This window comes from Poecilia reticulata, chromosome 18 (assembly GCF_904066995.2).
Source record: "Poecilia reticulata chromosome 18, P_reticulata-male-v2, whole genome shotgun sequence".
Lineage (NCBI taxonomy): Eukaryota > Metazoa > Chordata > Actinopteri > Cyprinodontiformes > Poeciliidae > Poecilia > Poecilia reticulata.
In genome coordinates this window covers 25,457,703-25,480,161 of record NC_088847.1, presented here as the reverse complement: position 1 = coordinate 25,480,161, position 22,459 = coordinate 25,457,703, and the positions used below count along the sequence as shown (strand labels likewise).

At 41.3% G+C, this 22,459-nt stretch overlaps 3 protein-coding genes across 3 annotated transcripts in view; 1 reads left to right on the top strand and 2 right to left on the bottom strand.

Annotated features, from left to right (window-relative positions):
- The window catches only part of LOC103460905 (uncharacterized), a 228,811-nt gene that overhangs the window by 185,963 nt on the left and 20,389 nt on the right, over positions 1-22,459 (top strand). The gene's annotated exons all lie outside the window — the stretch shown is intronic.
- On the bottom strand, positions 9,527-15,615 carry LOC145548683 (Fc receptor-like protein 5). The gene is made up of 6 exons (XM_081599572.1): positions 15,471-15,615; positions 15,212-15,247; positions 13,615-13,869; positions 13,296-13,541; positions 10,328-10,470; positions 9,527-10,235 (listed from the first exon to the last, which is right to left on the bottom strand). The coding sequence occupies exons 1-5, from the start codon at positions 15,502-15,504 to the stop codon at positions 10,328-10,330; spliced, it is 714 nt and encodes a 237-aa protein (XP_081455698.1). The 5' UTR covers positions 15,505-15,615; the 3' UTR covers positions 9,527-10,235.
- LOC103460947 (coxsackievirus and adenovirus receptor homolog) lies at positions 18,128-22,245 on the bottom strand. Its single transcript, XM_008403258.3, has 3 exons — positions 22,057-22,245; positions 19,234-19,599; positions 18,128-19,042 (listed from the first exon to the last, which is right to left on the bottom strand). Exons 1-3 carry the CDS (start codon positions 22,127-22,129, stop codon positions 18,819-18,821), a joined length of 663 nt encoding a protein of 220 aa, XP_008401480.2. The 5' UTR covers positions 22,130-22,245; the 3' UTR covers positions 18,128-18,818.

Sequence of the window (22,459 nt, the reverse complement as noted above, 5' to 3'; positions counted from 1 at the left end):
TCACCTTGATGACACCTTGATGACACTTGATGACACCTTGATGACACCTTGATGTCACCTTGATGTCACCTTCATGACACCTTGATGTCACCTTGATGACACCTTGATGTCACCTTGATGTCACCTTGATTACACCTTGATGTCACCTTGATGACACCTTGATGTCCCCTTGATGACACCTTGATGATGTCACCTTGATGTCACCTTGATAACACCTTGATGACACCTTGATGTCACCTTGATGACACCTTGATGACACCTTGATGACACCTTGATGTCACCTTGATGACACCTTGATGACACCTTGATGTCACCTTGATGACACCTTGATGTCACCTTGATGTCACCTTGATGACACCTTGATGACACCTTGATGACACCTTGATGACACCTTGATGACACCTTGCTGACACCTTGATGTCACCTTGATGCACCTTGATGACACCTTGATGTCACCTTGATGTCACCTTGATGACACCTTGATGACACCTTGATGACACCTTGATGACACCTTGATGTCACCTTGATGACACCTTGATGACACCTTGATGTCACCTTGATTCACCTTGATGACACCTTGATGTCACCTTGATGTCACCTTGATGACACCTTGATGACACCTTGATGACACCTTGATGACACCTTGATGTCACCTTGATGACACCTTGATGACACCTTGATGACACCTTGATGTCACCTTGATGACACCTTGATGACACCTTGATGTCACCTTGATGATGACACCTTGATGACACCTGATGCACCTTGATGACAACTTGATGACACCTTGATGACACCTTGATGTCACCTTGATGTCACCTTGATGACACCTTGATGTCACCTTGATGACACCTTGATGACACCTTGATGTCACCTTGATGACACCTTGATGACACCTTGATGTCACCTTGATGTCACCTTGATGACACCTTGATGTCACCTTGATGTCACCTTGATGACACCTTTATGTCAACTTGATGACACCTTGATGTCACCTTGATGACACCTGATGACACCTTGATGTCGCCTTGATGTCACCGTGATGTCACCTTGATGTCACCTTGATGTCACCTTGATGACACCTTGATGACACCTTGATGTCACCTTGATGACACCTTCATGACACCTTGATGTCACCTTGATGTCACCTTGATGTCACCTTGATGACACCTTGATGTCACCTTGATGACACCTTGATGACACCTTGATGTCACCTTGATGACACCTTGATGTCACCTTGATGACACCTTGATGTCACCTTGATGTCACCTTGATGACACCTTGATGTCACCTTGATGTCACCTTGATGACACCTTGATGACACCTTGATGTCACCTTGATGCACCTTGATGTCACCTTGATGACACCTTGATGACACCTTGATGACACCTTGATGACACCTTGATGTCACCTTGATGTCACCTTGATGACACCTTGATGACACCTTGATGTCACCTTGATGACACCTTGATGTCACCTTGATGTCACCTTGATGACACCTTGATGACACCTTTGATGTCACCTTGATGACACCTTGATGACACCTTGATGACACCTTGATGTCACCTTGATGTCACCTTGATGACACCTTGATGTCACCTTGATGTCACCTTGATGACACTTGATGACACCTTGATGTCACCTTGATGACACCTTGATGACACCTTGATGACACCTTGATGACACCTTGATGTCACCTTGATGACACCTTGATGACACCTTGATGTCACCTTGATGACACCTTGATGTCACCTTACCTTGATGTCACCTTGATGACACCTTGATGACACCTTGATGACACCTTGATGTCACCTTGATGACACCTTGATGACACCTGATGACACCTTGATGTCACCTTGATGTCACCTTGATGACACCTTGATGTCACCTTGATGTCACCTTGATGACACCTTGATGACACCTTGATGACACCTTGATGACACCTTGATGACACCTTGATGACACCTTGATGTCACCTTGATGACACCTTGATGACACCTTGATGTCACCTGATGTCACCTTGATGCACCTTGATGACACCTTGATGCACCTTGATGTCACCTTGATGTCACCTTGATGACACCTTGATGACACCTTGATGTCACCTTGATGTCACCTTGATGACACCTTGATGACACCTTGATGACACCTTGATGTCACCTTGATGACACCTTGATGACACCTTGATGACACCTTGATGTCACCTTGATGTCACCTTGATGTCACCTTGATGACACCTTGATGACACCTTGATGACACCTTGATGACACCTTGATGTCACCTTGATGTCACCTTGATGACACCTTGATGACACCTTGATGTCACCTTGATGACACCTTGATGATGACACCTTGATGACACCTTGATGACACCTTGATGTCACCTTGATGACACCTTGATGACACCTTGATGACACCTTGATGACACCTTGATGTCACCTTGATGTCACCTTGATGACACCTTGATGACACCTTGATGTCACCTTGATGACACCTTGATGACACCTTGATGACACCTTGATGTACACCTTGATGACACCTTGATGTCACCTTGATGACCTTGATACCTTGATGACACCTTGATGACACCTTGATGTCACCTTGATGTCACCTTGATGACACCTTGATGTCACCTTGATGACACCTTGATGACACCTTGATGTCACCTTGATGTCACCTTGATGACACCTTGATGACACCTTGATGTCACCTTGATGTCACCTTGATGACACCTTTGATGTCACCTTGATGTCACCTTGATGTCACCTTGATGACACCTTGATGACACCTTGATGTCACCTTGATGACACCTTGATGTCACCTTGATTACACCTTGATGTCACCTTGATGACACCTTGATGTCACCTTGATGTCACCTTGATGTCACCTTGATGACACCTTGATGACACCTTGATGACACCTTGATGACACCTTGATGTCACCTTGATGACACCTTGATGACACCTTGATGACACCTTGATGACACCTTGATGTCACCTTGATGTCACCTGATGACACCTTGATGTCACCTTGATGTCACCTTGATGACACCTTGATGACACCTTGATGTCACCTTGATGACACCTTGATGTCACCTTGATGACACCTTGATGTCACCTTGATGACACCTTGATGACACCTTGATGTCACCTTGATGACACCTTGATGACACCTTGATGTCACCTTGATGTCACCTTGATGACACCTTGATGACACCTTGATGTCACCTTGATGACACCTTGATGTCACCTTGATGACACCTTGATGACACCTTGATGTCACCTTGATGACACCTTGATGACACCTTGATGTCACCTTGATGTCACCTTGATGACACCTTGATGTCACCTTGATGTCACCTTGATGACACCTTGATGTCACCTTGATGACACCTTGATGACACCTTGATGTCACCTTGATGACACCTCGATGCCACCTTGATGTCACCTTGATGACACCTTCATGACACCTTGATGTACACCTTGATGTCACCTTGATGTACACCTTGATGACACCTTGATGTCACCTTGATGTCACCTTGATGACACCTTGATGTCACCTTGATGTCACCTTGATGCCACCTTGATGTCACCTTGATGTCACCTTGATGACACCTTGATGTCACCTTGATGACACCTTGATGACACCTTGATGTCACCTTGATGACACCTTCATGACACCTTGATGTCACCTTGATGACACCTTGATGTCACCTTGATGCACTTGATGTCACCTTGATGTCACCTTGATGACACCTTGATGTCACCTTGATGTCACCTTGATGTCACCTTGATGACACCTTGATGTCACCTTGATGTCACCTTGATGACACCTTGATGACAACTTGATGACACCTTGATGACACCTTGATGTCACCTTGATGTCACCTTGATGACACCTTGATGTCACCTTGATGACACCTTGATGACACCTTGATGTCACCTTGATGTCACCTTGATGACACCTTGATGTCACCTGATGACACCTTGATGACACTTGATGACACCTTGATGACACCTTGATGTCACCTTGATGTCACCTTGATGACACCTTGATGTCACCTTGATGACACCTTGATGACACCTTGATGTCACCTTGATGACACCTTGATGTCACCTTGATGTCACCTTGATGACACCTTGATGACAACTTGATGACACCTTTATGACACCTTGATGTCACCTTGATGTCACCTTGATGACACCTTGATGTCACCTTGATGACACCTTGATGACACCTTGATGTCACCTTGATGTCACCTTGATGACACCTTGATGACACCATGATGTCACCTTGATGTCACCTTGATGACACATTGATGTCACCTTGATGACACCTTGATGTCACCTTGATGTCACCTTGATGACACCTTAATGTCACCTTCATGACACCTTGATGTCACCTTGATGTCACCTTGATGACACCTTGATGACACCTTGATGTCACCTTGATGACACCTTGATGACACCTTGATGACACCTTGATGTCACCTTGATGACACCTTGATGACACCTTGATGTCACCTTGATGACACCTTGATGTCACCTTGATGTCACCTTGATGTCACCTTGATGACACCTTGATGACACCTTGATGACACCTTGATGTCACCTTGATGACACCTTGATGACACCTTGATGACACCTTGATGTCACCTTGATGACACCTTGATGACACCTTGATGACACCTTGATGTCACCTTGATGACACCTTGATGACACCTTGATGACACCTTGATGACACCTTGATGACACCTTGATGTCACCTTGATGACACCTTGATGACACCTTGATGTCACCTTGATGACACCTTGATGACACCTTGATGTCACCTTGATGTCACCTTGATGACACCTTGATGACACCTTGATGTCACCTTGATGTCACCTTGATGACACCTTGATGACACCTTGATGACACCTTGATGACACCTTGATGACACCTTGATGACACCTTGATGTCACCTTGATGTCACCTTGATGACACCTTGATGACACCTTGATGTCACCTTGATGTCACCTTGATGACACCTTGATGACACCTTGTCACCTTGATGACACCTTGATGACACCTTCATGACACCTTGATGTCACCTTGATGTCACCTTGATGTCACCTTGATGACACCTTGATGACACCTTGATGACACCTTGATGTCACCTTGATGTCACCTTGATGACACCTTGATGACACCTTGATGACACCTTGATGTCACCTTGATGTCACCTTGATGACACCTTGATGTCACCTGATGTCACCTTGATGACACCTTGATGACACCTTGATGACACCTTGATGTCACCTTGATGTCACCTTGATGTCACCTTGATGACACCTTGATGTCACCTTGATGTCACCTTGATGACACCTTGATGACACCTTGATGACACCTTGATGTCACCTTGATGTCACCTTGATGTCACCTTGATGACACCTTGATGTCACCTTGATGACACCTTGATGACACCTTGATGACACCTTAATGTCACCTTGATGACACCTTGATGTCACCTTGATGACACCTTGATGTCACCTTGATGACACCTTGATGTCACCTTGATGACACCTTGATGACACCTTGATGACACCTTGATGTCACCTTGATGACACCTTGATGACACCTTGATGACACCTTGATGTCACCTTGATGACACCTTGATGACACCTTGATGTCACCTTGATGACACCTTGATGTCACCTTGATGTCACCTTGATGACACCTTGATGACACCTTGATGACACCTTGATGACACCTTGATGACACCTTGATGTCACCTTGATGACACCTTGATGACACCTTGATGTCACCTTGATGACACCTTGATGACACCTTGATGTCACCTTGATGACACCTTGATGTCACCTTGATGTCACCTTGATGTCACCTTGATGTCACCTTGATTACACCTTGATGTCACCTTGATGTCACCTTGATGTCACCTTGATGTCACCTTGATGTCACCTTCATGACACCTTGATGACACCTTGATGACACCTTGATGTCACCTTGATGACACCTTGATGACACCTTGATGTCACCTTGATGACACCTTGATGACACCTTGATGTCACCTTGATGTCACCTTGATGACACCTTGATGTCACCTTGATGTCACCTTGATGACACCTTGATGTCACCTTGATGACACCTTGATGACCTTGATGCACCTTGATGACACCTTGATGACACCTTGAGAACCTGATACACCTTGATGTCACCTTGATGACACCTTGATGACACCTTGATGACACCTTGATGACACCTTGATGTCACCTTGATGTCACCTTGATGACACCTTGATGACACCTTGATGACACCTTGATGACACCTTGATGTCACCTTGATGACACCTGATGACACCTTGATGACACCTTGATGCACCTTGATGCACCTTGATGACACCTTGAGCACCTTGATGACACCTTGATGTCACCTTGATGTCACCTTGATGACACCTTGATGACACCTTGATGACACCTTGATGACACCTTGATGTCACCTTGATGTCACCTTGATGACACCTTGATGACACCTTGATGACACCTTGATTACACCTTGATGACACTTGATGACACCTTGATGTCACCTTGATGACACCTTGATGTCACCTTGATGTCACCTTGATGTCACCTTGATGACACCTTGATGACACCTTTATGACACCTTGATGACACCTTGATGTCACCTTGATGACACCTTGATGACACCTTGATGTCACCTTGATGACACCTTGATGACACCTTGATGTCACCTTGATGTCACCTTGATGACACCTTGATGACACCTTGATGACACCTTGATGACACCTTGATGTCACCTTGATGACACCTTGATGACACCTTGATGTCACCTTGATGACACCTTGATGTCACCTTGGTGACACCTTCATGACACCTTGATGTCACCTTGATGCACCTTGATGTCACCTTGATGACACCTTGATGACACCTTGATGACACCTTGATGTCACCTTGATGACACCTTGATGACACCTTGATGTCACCTTGATGTCACCTTGATGACACCTTGATGACACCTTGATGTCACCTTGATGACACCTTGATGACACTTGATGACAGCTTGATGTCACCTTGATTACAGCTTGATGACACCTTGATGACACCTTGATGTCACCTTGATGACACCTTGATGACACCTTGATGACACCTTGATGACACCTTGATGACACCTTGATGACACCTTGATGTCACCTTGATGACACCTTGATGACACCTTGATGACACCTTGATGACGTCCCCAAGAAGAGATTCAAGTGATTACATTTTCTCGCAGTCCAAGGAGGTCATATTTTCACTAATTATGTCAAATCACTTTTATATGCAAATATGTGTGAATGAAGTTTGGTCATTCAACTTGTATTTAATAAAGATTTTTTCTGTTGCTGTTTGTGTACCTCCTGCCTCCACCACCCAGTGGGAAGAAGAGGTTTGTGAAGATCTGTTCAAGAAGCTCTGAGCCATGATGTCCAGTTTCACAAAGTAAGTCGACCCAACCTTTACTAAAGTGTGTGTTACTGTAAAGTTGAAATGCTATTTGATTTAATTTTGTTCCACTGAAAAATTTCTTTTCTTGGTCTTGTAGGCAGCCCTACTACGTTTTAGCGAATGGAGCATTGCACCATCAATGACTACTACATAGTTGTGGAACGTCAACTCATTCCCTGCAAGGCTAAGTCTTAAATTTCAGCATTTGACGAACTCTTCAGAGAACAGTATGTGCACTAATGCCCCAAAAACAGATTGCAATAGCACACCACTGCAGGGCCGTGCAGAGATCATAAAGGGGCAGGTGCTCAACAAAAAGGGCCCATCTAACCTCATTCTACGACAGAATATTAACAGCTTTCAGAGTTTAATAAACATGATAAATTACAAAATTGTGATATACAATCAAAGCTAACGAACATCTCCATATAGATCATAACACTATGCATATGTAAGATATTTTATTAGTAATTTCTTTCTGCAGGTTTATTTTGTTATAGGAAAGTTTTGCAATATTCAAACCTGCAATTTAGCAAGATATGTAAATCAGAGCTGGACCACCAGACATATTTAGTCTTTACATAATTACACTATTAAAATATAAACTAGGGCTCAATGCCACCTTTTAGTGACTGTAATCTATAACAGATCTTCCTGTTTGCTGCAGTGGAGATGAAGACGGTCCATCAGGAAGCAGAGCTGCAGCAAACTTTAACTGGAACTGCAGAAAAAACAAAGAAAATATTGAATTGTTAATGTCACCATGAGAAAAGCTGCTGAGTTTTGCTTAAAAAACTTTTTAAAATTAAAATCACACATTTTTGACTCATGAAGTGAAACAATTATTTGCAAAGAAACTTATTTGCACATGTCATAAATCTTTTCATGTTATTCTAAGTTTTTGTCTGACTCAAAGTTTTGCTTGCGATTCTCGCATGGCGTCGTGGGAAAAATATTTCTGATGTGTGCAAATAAAAGTTTATGTTTGGTAAATAACTTTCTAAGTTCATGAGACAAAAATTAGTTATTTAATAAAAAAAATTAAACAAAACTTTTTGTTTAAGAAAAGAAATCATTACAATTCCAAAAGTTTTGATTACAATTTTATTTTACTTAACTGAGGTTAGTTTTTATGTTGTTTTTCTTGAAAACTATCAACAAAGAAAAAATCCAAATAACTTTAGCACATGTGTCAGAAGAGCGCTTAGGAAATTAAAAAATAAATAAATAAATTTGACCAAAAGGGCACTTGGGGCAAGGAGCAAAAGGGGCAGGTGGTCAGGTGGAATTCATAAAATTCCACTACTTTCTCCACATTTTAACTTTATTCACACCAAACATAACATTGCAAAAAAAAACATTACAAAGAAATAGAAAAAATAAACATTTACAATCACAGCCACATCTGGAAGACAAATTTAAACAGATTCAATGACTTCCTTCATAAAGTATGTACAAATCTCAAAACAACACAAAACAGCACATTTTACATATTTTAAGTGATAAAATTTCATGATTAAATTCTAAGTCTTTTGTGAAAGAAGTGCCAGGATGTGAAATGGATCAATTGCACTCAAACGTCCACAGATGAACAGGGCAATACATGAACCACAACATGTTAGCATTGTTATGATAATAATAATAAAGGTTGATAGGACAGAAATGATCAATAAGTTTCTCATTTACCAAAAATATTGTCCATCCACCAAAATATTGAGGCATCAATTCCAGAATTTTCACTACCTTTTCACAAAGTGGTTGGGATAAATGTACAGCAGGTGCCAACAGGAAACATATTTCCAGCGTTGATTATAAAACAGATAATCCAGTTGATATTTTTCTTAACAGTAAGACATAAAAAATGTATTCAACTCCTGGGAAATTTGATCTCTGGCATCTATGTAAATGCCACTATCAAAAAGACCAAGAACTGGTGTCAGGGCACATTTATTTCTTCAGGTATTTTGCGGAGCAAAGCGGTGTACAGATCCAGCACCTGAACACTAACGAGAGTGATGGACGACATGGCGTATCTGAGATTTCTGCTTCTAAATTATCTGATGGGACGCTGGAAAAGACTTGAGGTGTTCAAATTGTGCTAAAAGAAGTTAGCCTATCAGTGAAGCTATGCTAGCCTGTACTAGCATCGCTATGTTAAGCATGTAGCAGCTAATGCTAATGTCAGCGTCCACAGTCCACTTTTCTAAAGAAGCTCCATGGATGATCAGGAATCCTGAAGCTTTGGAAAGATTAACTTTGATCCAATCTGATAGTTGAAGAACTGATAAAAAACTATAAACTCAACTAATGTTGAGTTCATGTGTCTATTTATTCAATAATTTAAAAGTGGGTTTTGCTTATTTTGTCCATATATTTACAGTCAAACTGTAATTAATTTATTACAGATCCTGCAATTAATGAGATGAAAAATTTTAACCAAGTCTCAGAAATATTTAAAGCTTAAGGAAAACATCATTTTGATGACCAAGTGTTACTGATTGTGACAGTTACACTTGTTTCATGAAGAAAGCAAATGAGAGTATAGAGTAGCTTCATTATCAAAGTATTGTACATTTAATTTCTTATGCCGAATCTGAAAATACGGTGAAAAAAGACTAGCTAAAATTCTTTAATCCCTGCCCCTTCTCCTAAACAACAATGACGATGGTGATGATGTACTTTGGTGAAACTCTCCGATTTCTGTTCTCTGCTGGAGACATTGGTGTCTTGCCCTATAACAGGAGGGAAAGTGTTAATAGGTCAGTGCTTTTCTTGAATCAGCTAATGGGTTTATTGACATGTCAGTGTGCTGTAAGTTCATTACCTAATAAAAAGACACTAAGAGGAGCGTAGGGATGAGGAACGGACAGAAGACCAGCAGGCGGCGCATCACTATGAGCACAAGCTGCAGGGGGTCTGATGTGAGGGGCGGAGCTTTGGAGGCGGAAGGGGCTACTGTAGGTTTACCTGCAGGCAGAATATATTTGAAAATGACTCAAAAAGAAAAATAAATTGCAGGTTAAGTTTACATCCCTGGTTTGCTGATCTGATAAGAGGTGAATGGCTGCTCAAATTGACAAGTTTTCACATTGTCCCTGAGGAGCTGAGTCGACCTCAGAGGAGGGATGACAGAGTTAAAACATGCAGAGGAGGAGGAGAAGAGAAAATACCGTCTCTGTTTGAACATTTTTGAAATACCAGAAGAAATGAATCGGGAGCCGTGGCTGCCTATCATGGTCACTGTTATTTGCACAACTCTGTTTTGGCACAGTTGTTTTTATTTTCCCTTCTGTGACGGCCCCTTGCTGCGCTGCAGCAGAAAATGATTTTAGCATATATGGTAACGGTGTTAGCAGCACTGAAGGGATCATTTTTACCATAATAGACAGCAACGGTGGCTCCTGAAGTCCAAACAGGCGAACATTAGCTGGTCTGGATCAAGGCTGGTCTGTACTGACACCAGAACCGTTCCAGAATTAGTTTGGAAGCAGACCGAGATCAGCTCACAAAGTGGATCTGGGTCCAGCTCATTGGACACACCCAGATTAGCTCGAGTATTCACACCAGCACAAAAGGTCCAGACCAATGGGAGAAACGAACTCCGGTCCGTTTAAACCGGACCAAATGTGTCAGGTTTTGTTATTTCATTGTTATTTCTCTGGATTCTTCGGATCATTTGTAAAGTGAAGTTCCATCTTGTGGGCAAGTCTTGAGTCAGGGATTCTGATTCTAAGCTTAAAATGACAAACAATTTTTAAATGTTTGGTTAAAACATCATCAAATCCAACACAGCGTCTCCCAGTGACACTGTGTTGGATCTCTGGAGGGTCTGTGCAGCTCAAGGCAGATATTCAAACAGGATATCAGCTGCTGCCTTGAACACTGTCTGTTGCTGATCGTACTTTTTACCTAATCTTGTGCGACTGCATAGTGATGCTTAGTAGACTTATTCACTGTTAATGCAAAGGAGTGCAGGCATAAGTCGTCATCACCATAGTGAACTGTTACACCAAGTAGCAGTTCACTATGGTCATTGCAAGTAGCAGTCTCAGGTGACCGCAGGTGAGTGTGACGTATGGAGCTTCTTCTAACAGTCTATGCTTAATATCCTTCTGGTTCTCGTTCAATGTCTCTTTTCTGGACATCACGATTTCATCTTGCAGGTAAATATTAAACAAAGTCCCCCAGATCACGTCTTCCTCCCTCCAGCATCGCTGCCACACTAGGATGTATCAACTTGAGGTGATAACTAAGTGATGAACTGCTTTGGTGGCAATTAAATTCACCTTTGAAAAGCACAAAAATCCGTCATCTGGTAACTATTTAAAGTGAATATATCATGTTTTTCTTTTCATATGTGAACCACTGAAAAGCTTTGGTCTGAATTTCCAGTTCTGAAGCGTTTTAGAGCAACTTGAGGTCTTTTTAATGTGAAAGAGATATTTCACACCCTCCACCCTGTTCAGCCATTTTTGTAGTTTGATAACAGAGATATGATTATCTACCAACATAGAAACTTTTTATTCCCAAGTTTATTAAAGATGTCAACAATGTTAGACTTGTCTATCCAGCCTCATGTGTTGGAGCCAGAGTCTGGGCCAGAACAGGAGAATGAAGAACCTGCAGAACCGCACATTCACCTGAACGCATCATCATGATGTCATTACTGTTTTACACCCTCACCATCCATACCAACTATGGAGCGTAGTTTAACTGCAGTGTACATGCATGTCAGACACTAATACTAAAATATTAATGCTAGCACATGAAGTTAAGTCTCAGCACAATTAAGGAGTTAGCTAACGAGATCAATAATGTAACTTAACACATTTATATCATGGGTTACCCAAGACAAAACAAGCAAAAAATGTAAATAATTAAATTTAAAACCTGCCGTGCAGTTATACCCTGAAGGAGGAAGCTAACAGCTAGCACACAGCGCTAACAGAAGCAGAAGGCTCAACGCCATCAAACCAATGACCAGGACGTCATTATTCACACAACATTAATGTTTAAAATAAGCTTTGCTGTCATTTTAGCGTTATTAGCAGACTATTGCTTTGTTGTGTTCGACGTTTCCACAGAGAGAAGGAACTGACCCTTAATCAGACCAAGTATTTCAGAAAATCCCTCTTAAACTGGTGGAGGTTTCTGAAACACTCATCCTTCAGTGCTCCAAAAACAGACTGCGCCCCCTGATGTGGGAACCCAAGAGAAATAACCCGACAAACCAGACGCATCTCAGAGGCTCCGATGAAGGAGGCCGATGTAATGAATTCTGTGGGTTAAAACACACTAGAACCAAATATTTTGACTTGTCTACTTGCAACTTCAGCATAACTGAATGTGGACTACAAAATTACTGCAAGACATAAAATGGCGGATTCACAAAACTGATGAGCCAGAAGTCATGACCCTGTTTATCAGTTCCACAGCAAATGCAGTGACATCATAGCCAAGAAAACATAAGAGAAAAGAGAACAATGAATAGATTGAAAAATATGTATAACCCAAAAAGGACATAAAGATATCTATGCAGTACTGAGAGAATAATTTTTTTTTTTTGCACCCTTAAATACTCAAAGTACCAATAAAAATATATGTAAGCGATAAAAACACTCATTTTGCATGATGGATGGGAGCACCAAGGGACCGCTTTATGTGTGTGTGTGTGTGTGTGGGGGGGTGTGTGGGTGTGTGTGTGTGTGTGTGTGTGTGTGTGTGTGTGTGTGTGTGTGTGTGTGTGTGTGTGTGTGTGTGTGTGTGTGTGTGTTCACACTTCATCCTCTGACCTTCCACAGAGATTCTGCTGGATGGAGACTCTCCCTGACCGTTGATGTTACATTTATAGTGACCTTCATCAGATCTCTTCACCGGGTTGAGAAAGAAGTTCCCTGAAGACTCATTGCCAATGAAGGAGCCATCTTTATAGAAAGCAGCTGGGAGGTTGTGGGCTGGACTCTTTGCTCTGCAGCTCAGAGTGACGTCATCTCCCTCCATCACAGGGAGGACAGGACTCTGCAGGATCACTGATCCACCTCAACACAGAGACAAACTACAGCATTTCATCCATTTCCACACAGCAACACTAACTCCACAGTCTGATCTTACCAGAGACAGAGAGCTGGATGCTGCTGCTGCTGCTGGGGGAGGATCCAGATGTGGACTCACACCAGTACACACCAGAGTCCTTTACTAAAATATAATCAATGTTACAGGTAGAACCAGCAGCTTCTCCCCATCCTTCACACCGAGTCCTGGTTCCTCTGGTCGTGTTTCTCCTCACAGTCCATCCATCCTCACAGGTCAGAGTCACTGATTCTCCTTGAAAGAACTGAGATCTGCTGGGACTCACAGTCAGAGCAGCTGCAAGGAAAACAGAAGGACATAAATATCTATCTGCTCTGAGACTAAGCAATCCTAGTGATGATTAATACTCCACCTCAGGTCTTTATTGGGTAAATAGAAGTGATTAGCTGAAGCTCACAATTAAACTTTACTTTCAGGTTTCACTGGTCATCTGAGCTTCCACCACTTCCTGTGCATACACCACCAGGCTCCAACTCTGGAGAGGTGGGTTGGACTCACTGGTCCAGACTCGGTTAGCTTAAATCTGACATAAAAACAGGGACTACTTTGTTTCAGTAGGTAACGTCTCATCAACGCTGATTCTGCTCTGCATCTCCAGAACCAGAACCAAATAAATGACCAATCAGCCTGTCCTTCTGCATGTATTTACAAGATTGTGGTGCTATGTCTGCGCAAGTTACCATTTTTGTTAACTCCTTTTTCCTTTGTCTCATTCAGATTAGTAATAAAGTTATTCAAAATTGAGCAGGGTAGAGTTTGAGAAAGGAGCGGTGAAAGTGGGAGTGGACTTTTCTGATTAACTACAAATGTTGACCTGTCACTGCAGGTTTGGTGGAGAGAGCAGTGTAAGGACATGAATGTTCCTGAAGTCAATGACGGGAGTCCCCACTAAGAGTTGTTCAGTAATGTTTCCTGCTAAGGAGCAAGAGGAGTCGGAGGACACCAAGGTGGTAAAAAGCTTTCCTGTCGCTGGGCAGTAAGAAGTGATGAGATTGGTCAAGCTGCTCTCACAGACCTCTGCAGTGTCATAAGAGCAGGAGCTCCTAGATCCTGGAGACCATCTAGTGTTGCTTCCCCAACCCAGAACTTATCTGCCCTCTTTGGCATGAAAGAACAAACCACTTTCCTTAACAATAGACAAACAACCAGACCATCTGAGTTGGGCTCCACAGAAACCCTGGTACATCACAATCAGGGATTCAGGCCTCTAGTCCAATCAGGTCTCTCTGACCAGAACCTATAACAGGAAACCAGATCCACTGTTGGTCAGAGCAGACTGACAGACCCCTTGACTCTGTATTTCTGTTCCCACCAGACAGAGATCAGACTGGAGTTGCTGCTTTTCTGCAATGAAACTAGTTTACCTACATTGCTGCTCAGTCATCTTAGTGAAAATATTTAAGAAATCCCTTAAATACATTATGCGAGCAAAGACGACTGTATGATTACTGTTTGGTCTCGAGATCAGATGAAGGCTAGAGCACATAGGGAACCGGTCCCTCACACTAAAGCGTTGATAAAACTCCATCTGAAGTTAATATTTATTTTAATTGACAGTTTCCTCACTTCATCTACTTGAGACTTCACTTCCTTGAAAACTGTGCTAACATTTACTAACCTTGGTATGTTGAGCAGAACAACAGGGAGTCCAGAGCTGAAGAGAGAAAACAATCAAGCTGTAGATTTATGGTTTTTAATTCACTAAACCATCAGACTCAATACATAAAATGATTATCTGTGTGTTTTCAGAGCATGTAGTCGACTTTAATCAACAACTTCCTGTTCACGCTAAGCCAACGACGGGCAACAATCTGCTTAATTGAGCTGATTGTCATTATAAAATAGTTATCCTGATTTATTCAGCATATCTTACTCACCCAACAGAAACAGAAAGGACGTTTTAATCGTCATCGTGACAGTAATCGCTAAAACCTGCGATGAAATGATTTCTTCTAAAACGAACCGTCCGCCCTGCTGTGTGAAGATCACCGCTGTGGTTTCCTCTGAGTTGACTCTGAAAAAACTCTACATCTCTACCTACACATGACGTACATGAAGCACAGAGATTTGAAAATAAAACTATGCAAAACAAATTTAAAGAAATTGGACCTGGCTAAGCAGGTTTCTCAGATTTCTCATCATGAAACACAGTTGTCCAGCATCACACACACCATAAACAACTCAGGCATGTTAATTTATATAATATAAAAAGCAGAATTCACAGTAGCCACCACCAGAGTCCAGCAGGTGGCCCGCTTGGATCTTCTGAAAGTCCCAGATTTGATTGTGTCCAGGACTGACCAGCCAGATGTCCCTCTCTCCACCTTTCTCCATATCAACCCATAATAAGTAGGAAAGACATTGTCTTTATTTTACATTTGTCAACTTTAGTCTCTCCCCAACAAAAAAAGAAAAAGCATGTCATGCAGCAGCAGCAGGTCGGCTGAAAGGAAGTGGCACCTTTTGATTCTGCAGGCTGCGTATTTTCTGCCTCCACCAGAAGCTGTGGTTGGAAACACAAAGCCTGACCTGCTTCTGAGTTGCTAAATGTGTCCTTTGGCACATTTTGTTTTCTCTGTTGACTTGTTTAGTGTTGCTTTCTCTCGCCGCTCATCTCATTTAGCGTCTCTGTGTTCAGTTTGCTCCACATGTAGAACATGGTTCTGATTCTCTCTCCTTGTTTTAGAAACAATTTAATGTACTTCATGAACTTTTGAATCTTAATTTTTGTTTCTGTGACATTAGTTACTCTCTTTATTTCTCTAAAGTGTAAAGATTGTTACATTGTCTCATGTGGTTCTGTTCTACTCTGTCCTCTAAACCCGAAAGTACAAGCCAGATACACCTTGGCGTTAGTGGAAGTCAAGATGAGCTCTGGTCTTGTCAATTTGCTTCTTCAGCAGCAGAGGGCGCTCTAAAAAATATTAATGTTTATATAAAAGAACAAGAGACCAGAACATGTTTTTACTTCTGTAGTCAAACACACGTCCTGTAACTTTACAGTTAACATTCAATCAGCTTCAGTGACACAATTAGAAACCTGAGATATTCTGAGTTATTCATTTGAACCAGTTAGAAACTATTTCTGTCTTCATTCATGTGAACAGCCACCAAACAGCAGGAATCAGTTCAGCACATGTGGACCAGAAAGTCCCAGTGAATGTACTTTTTGAGTTTCAGTTCAGTCTTCATGTGTTTTAAAAGCATCTTAGCTTTGATCAGTTTTTGTTTGGTCTCTGTTGCTCTGACAGGTTTCCTCCTGTGATGGAGGAAGAGGAGAGTCAGAGGGTCAGTCGGCCAGAAGATGTTCTCTGTTGTTTCAGGACCTGGCAGCAAGGAGGTCGGTGCTGCCCCCTGCTGGTAGAGTAGCAGCAGCTGCTCCTGTAAGTAAAGCTGCCTTTGGTAATTTGACGGGTTATGAATAAGACTGTCATTACATTGTTATAAACATGTCATAACACTGTTATAAACATGTCATAACACTGTCATGAACATGAATAAGTCTTCATGAATATTTATGACTGTTGTCATAAAGTGTCATTTGGTAAATCCTGACACTTGTTATGACAAATAACCAAGAAATCATTACTGATATAAATGTGTTATAAAAGTATTACTGATTGTGCTTTAAAAAATAGGTAACTTTATGTTATTAAAGGTAAAGTTTAATCAGTAATTATTTCTTGGTCAAAGTTGTCATAACAAAGACATTTTTAGTAATGTCAGCTTTGCATTAAAAGTGTCATAATTTACCAAATAAAGCTTTATGACAACAGTCATAAATATTCATAAAGGATTATTAATTCTCATGACATGTTTATTGGATCTATATTTATTCTTTTATTTATATATTTATTATTTTATTTATTATTATGTCAGTTTTGGTCCTCCATATTTACCAAGTAAACTGGTGAGGACATCAAGGGTCCTGGGTCTCCCCTCACAGCATCTGCTGCTGGATGATGGACTCCCTGACAGACGGATCCCAGAGTAGGATCCCAGAGAGCAGGATCCCAGAGAGCAGGATCCCAGAGAGCAGGATCCCAGAGAGCAGGATCCCAACTCTCCTCAGCACTGAGCACCAGCCCTGGTTCTTCACAGGGCTGGTGCTGAACCCAATACTCTGCACCACAGACTAAGAAGAGACGCTTCATCTTACCTGGTGCTGCTGATGTGACGTAGGGCGGCCATCTTGGAGAGGTCAACAGCTCTTCTCAGAGTTTTACGTTTGGCAGGAGCAATGAAGTATCAACACATTTAATTAAAAACTCACTAAATAAACAGATTTTCACACCTTTTTTACTGGAAACCTTATAAAAACAATTGTCATTAAGCAAGGACATTTATTTTTTTAAGTATTTTTGAATTAGATTGATGGTTCAGCATATTTAAATATTCTTAGTGGAGAAAACAGAATAAAATAGAAATAAAATATTCTGACTCGAGATATAAAAGTTTTACAAAGCACACAGCCACTCATAACCTTTTTATATTTATTTAGTAACAAAAAATAAACACAAAATAATACAAACATAGTGAAACAAAGAAGATTAAATATTGATATGAGATAATACAAGGCTATATATATGAACATGTACATACATAATGTATCAGTTTTGTTTCTGTTCAGCTGCAGAAGGTTTTGTCTCATCCACACATTGATCTGGTCTGAGCATCTATTCAGTGACTGGATGGGGTCAGTCAAGGGCCCCTCACACTCCGGCCACCATCTGCCCTCAGGGAGGAGCTTCAGGTCCATAAAGTACTGAAGTGTTCATGTTGTATAAACCCATCAGGTCATTTGAGCACCAGAAGGGAAGATGAGTGAAGAGTCTCACACAAAGACGCAACAAAGGTGGACAGAGAAGGAACTGAACAGGCAACCCACCGATTCCAGGACGAACTCCCACCAGTCACCACCATCATCCCATCATGGATGTAACTCTAATCAGTTTGTTTTAAGCTGCAGGTAGATTGTTTTATTCTGTGGTTCTCTGATTAGTGTCCATAACTTTTAGGTGAGAAGTTTAGATGTAATATATTATTTTGTTCAGACAGCAGGAAAACCTTAAAAAGAAGCTGCAGGTCAAACTTTTCACATTCAGTTCGTTCTCTGCTGTAAAAGCTCTGATGGAAACAGGTGAAGTGAATCAGTTGGAGCTGAACTTCAGATCTTCTGTCTCAGTGCTGAAAGTCTCTTCCTGCTAGAAATGAATGTTAAATGTTCACATTTCAGGTTCTGGATGGTTTTCAACATTCATAGCCTGAAGTTCTGCTGCTTTGATGGACATCTCATTATTATTACGTCTCTTATAGAGCAGAAAACCTAGAACAGCAAATAGAACCAGAACAGCAGGAACTAAGACACTTGTCAGTGTAGTGATGGTCACTCCATCTTTCTTTTGTCCTTCCTCATTCCCTCCATCCTTCTTTTGTCCATCTTTGTTTCCTACAGAACAGAACCAGGTGTTAGTATAACAGGTAGGCGATAACTGAAGAAAATCACCTGCTGATCTCAGACCAGCTGATTTCTACAAACTTATCAACATCATTAGAAAACACAAACATCTGATCTGACATGTTTCTCTCTCACATTAGTAACCATGAAGCAGCTGGAGGTTCTGATCCAGTCAGACTCACCTGGAGCAGAAACAAGCAGGGTGACGTTACAGATGGGTTCAGTATCCAGGTGAGATCTCTTCCTGCGATTATTTTTAATCCCATCAACTCTACATTCATATGTTCCAGTATCATTAATCGTCACGTTCTTCAGAACCAAAGACACGTCTCCATCCTTCATCTCTCTGTCCAGTAGAGCCACTCGGTTCTTATAAGCTGGATGCTGACCCTCATTATCAAACCCACCATCTCGATACAGAGCAACATGATCATTTTCCTCCAGATCAGGTCTGCTCCAGTCTACGATGATGACAGGTTTTTTCTCAGGAGCTTCACATGGCAGGACGGCGTCTTTTCCAGGTTCAGCTGTGATCAGCTGTGTCTTTCCTGCAGTAGAGGAAACAACACAGAGGTCAGAGGTCAGGGAGGAACCCTGATGGGACATCAAGGACAGGACACTGGTCAGTCAGAGTGTAATTGCATTTCATGATAGACAATGATCATTTTCACCCAGAAGAGGGCGCCACAAAGCTTATTGTAATCTCGATGTCACAACAATACCTTGTTTGCTTGTTTTAACATCAGCAGTGTGAAAAATGTTAGAGCTGAAATAGAAACTAGATTATTTATTCAGAGGGAAAAACCTGAAACGTGCAGAGCAACAGAACCTGAACTGAGAAGCTGCTTTAACACAACATGTTGTATGTAGAAAAGCTCCTACAACGTTGGTGTTCACATCCCTCACAGCTTTTCCTCAGACAGACCCAGAAATCACCACTGATCTACTGGCCCTCTGGTCAGGGAGCAGCTTCTGGTTCCCAGTGAGGGCAAAACTGGAGGCAGAGAGGATTTATGGTTCAGGCGGAACCAGAAGTTTACATACCATGAATATAAAGACACATCCATCTTCTTTCATTTTCATTACTAAACAGATTCATTCTGTCATTATTGTATCATTTAGCAAATAGAAATAATATTGATAACTGATTTAAAATGAGAGGTTTTGGTTTAAGAAAACCAGGTGGCAGTGTGTTTTTATTCAGTGTATGTAAACTTATGCTTTCAGCTGTATGGATGGGTAGAGGGCTGATTTATGATTTTCTGTCAAGTTGAAAGTCTGATAAGAACCCGACTAACAGAACTGAATCCTGGACTGATGGTTTAAAATCCTAAAACGTCTCAAAATACATGAGGTAAAACACAGAAGTCAGATAAAAGCAGCAGATGTTGGACTTTGATCGTTTTTAACAGTGAAAAAGTTGTGGTTCAGTTTAAAGCAGCATTTTTCTAAAACATCGTCCCAAACTGTGAACATCAGAGCTCTGATCAATAATCCCACAATGATTTTATTGATACTTTTACAGTTTTATTATTTTTCAAGTTGCACATTAGTCTCACTTCCTATCAGAAACAATCCAAAAATCATTCGACATTTAAATCTGCTTGGGTATGAATAATTTTGAGTTCAGCTCTTTAGATCAAAACACATTCATGTTAGAATGTCCTAGTCAAATCTCAAACCTAAATCCAACTGAGAATCTGTGAGAAGACATAAACCTGATGCTCCAGATGTTCTAATAATCTCAGCCTGAGACATTAAAGTTTTTAGTCTGTAGATGATAAAAGGTGGAAATAAAACCTGCAGTGAAACCTGGTTCTACAGAGTACTGGGTCTAACAAATGTTACAGAGATTACAAAGTCCTTATGAACTATTTATTAACAAACTTCTGAATACATTTTATTGGTCTGGATTTTATTTAGCATTGTTATAATAAAGGGATTAAATGCAGAAACCTGACACAATTCTTAGAATTGTATTTGTTAAAAATGTTGAAAACTATAAAACCTTTAGCTTCTAATCAGTTGAATACTGAACACTAAATGCTAAAATACCTAAAGTAATATACTTTTAGTATTTAAGAATACTAAAAGTATTGATCCTTCAACAAAATGTAGATAAACTATGTTGAATTTCATGTTCAAGTACAGTAGAGTGTCTGTGATGCTGTGGGCCTTTCCTGTCTAAAACCCAGGTAATGTCAAGGAGTGGAGTTTGAGGTGGAGAGGAGAGACGCAGGTAGACCCAGGATGCAGATGAAAATGGTGATTTATTGGTGAACAAAAGCTCAGTCCAGGATGACAGGACTGAGCAGGGAGGTTAGCATACAGCTAATTACCGGTAGCAACTGAAGACACTGAAGACTGAATAGGAGAGCTAAGCTAACAGGACTATACAGTTCAACTGACAAGCACGCAGTAGACAACTACTGACATTAGACGAGGACCCGACGAGACAAAGACAACAGGTTGATTTAAATTCACTGGGAGGGATCAGGAAACGAGACGCAGAGAGACTCACAGGACAGAGACTGAACACAGAAAAACCTTACAATAAATACACAGAAACACGGATCATGACGGGTAACAACGTTCTGGAGTCTCCTGCCTCCTGCTGGCCTCTTTTAGAAAAACGCTGGATAATAATTTAAAACAAACATCAACATTAAAACTCAGATATTACTCTGAATGACAGCAGCTCCAGTTACAATGTGCAGGAAAACACCTGGTTCAACCAGTTCAACCAGTTCTAACCTGGGTTAGTTATTGTAACTTTCAGTTTCCTATAATAAACTACAATAAACAGTTTCCTACAACCTAAATCAGCTGTCATCTTCAAGGACGCTGACAGAGTTTTGGTCACGTGACGCTGTAAAAAAACCATCTCGAACAGAACGACGGACAGAGTTAAGAGTTAAAACCAGCCTTACAGTAGAGTTTATATCAGAGGTCCATCAGATAAACATTATTTATCATTTATTCTTCATATCTGAGGTAAAACTCACCGGCAGAACCAAACTGGATGAAGATCAGGAAGAGCAGAACTTGGAGCCGTGACGCAGCAGGTCCAGTCGCCATTCCTCGTCTTCCAGTTCCACCAGTTTGAGTTAAATATAGTTTTATACAAGGATAAAATAATTTAACCTTCACAGATAAACCCTGTTAGATCAAGTTGGCAAATAAACATGTAAGAAAATTCAAGGAAATGAAGCGTCGACGTGACGTCGACTGAAGGGTTGGTGGAAGAAGAAGGAGGAGATTATAGGAGGAGCGGAAACGGAAATGAAACAACTGCGCATGTTCAGATAATTCAGCTACAAGATGGTTTCACAGCAGGGACCACAAAGTTTCATCGTCCTCCACTGAACTTTCAACATGTACTGTTCAATGGTTTATTTCAGGACTGAA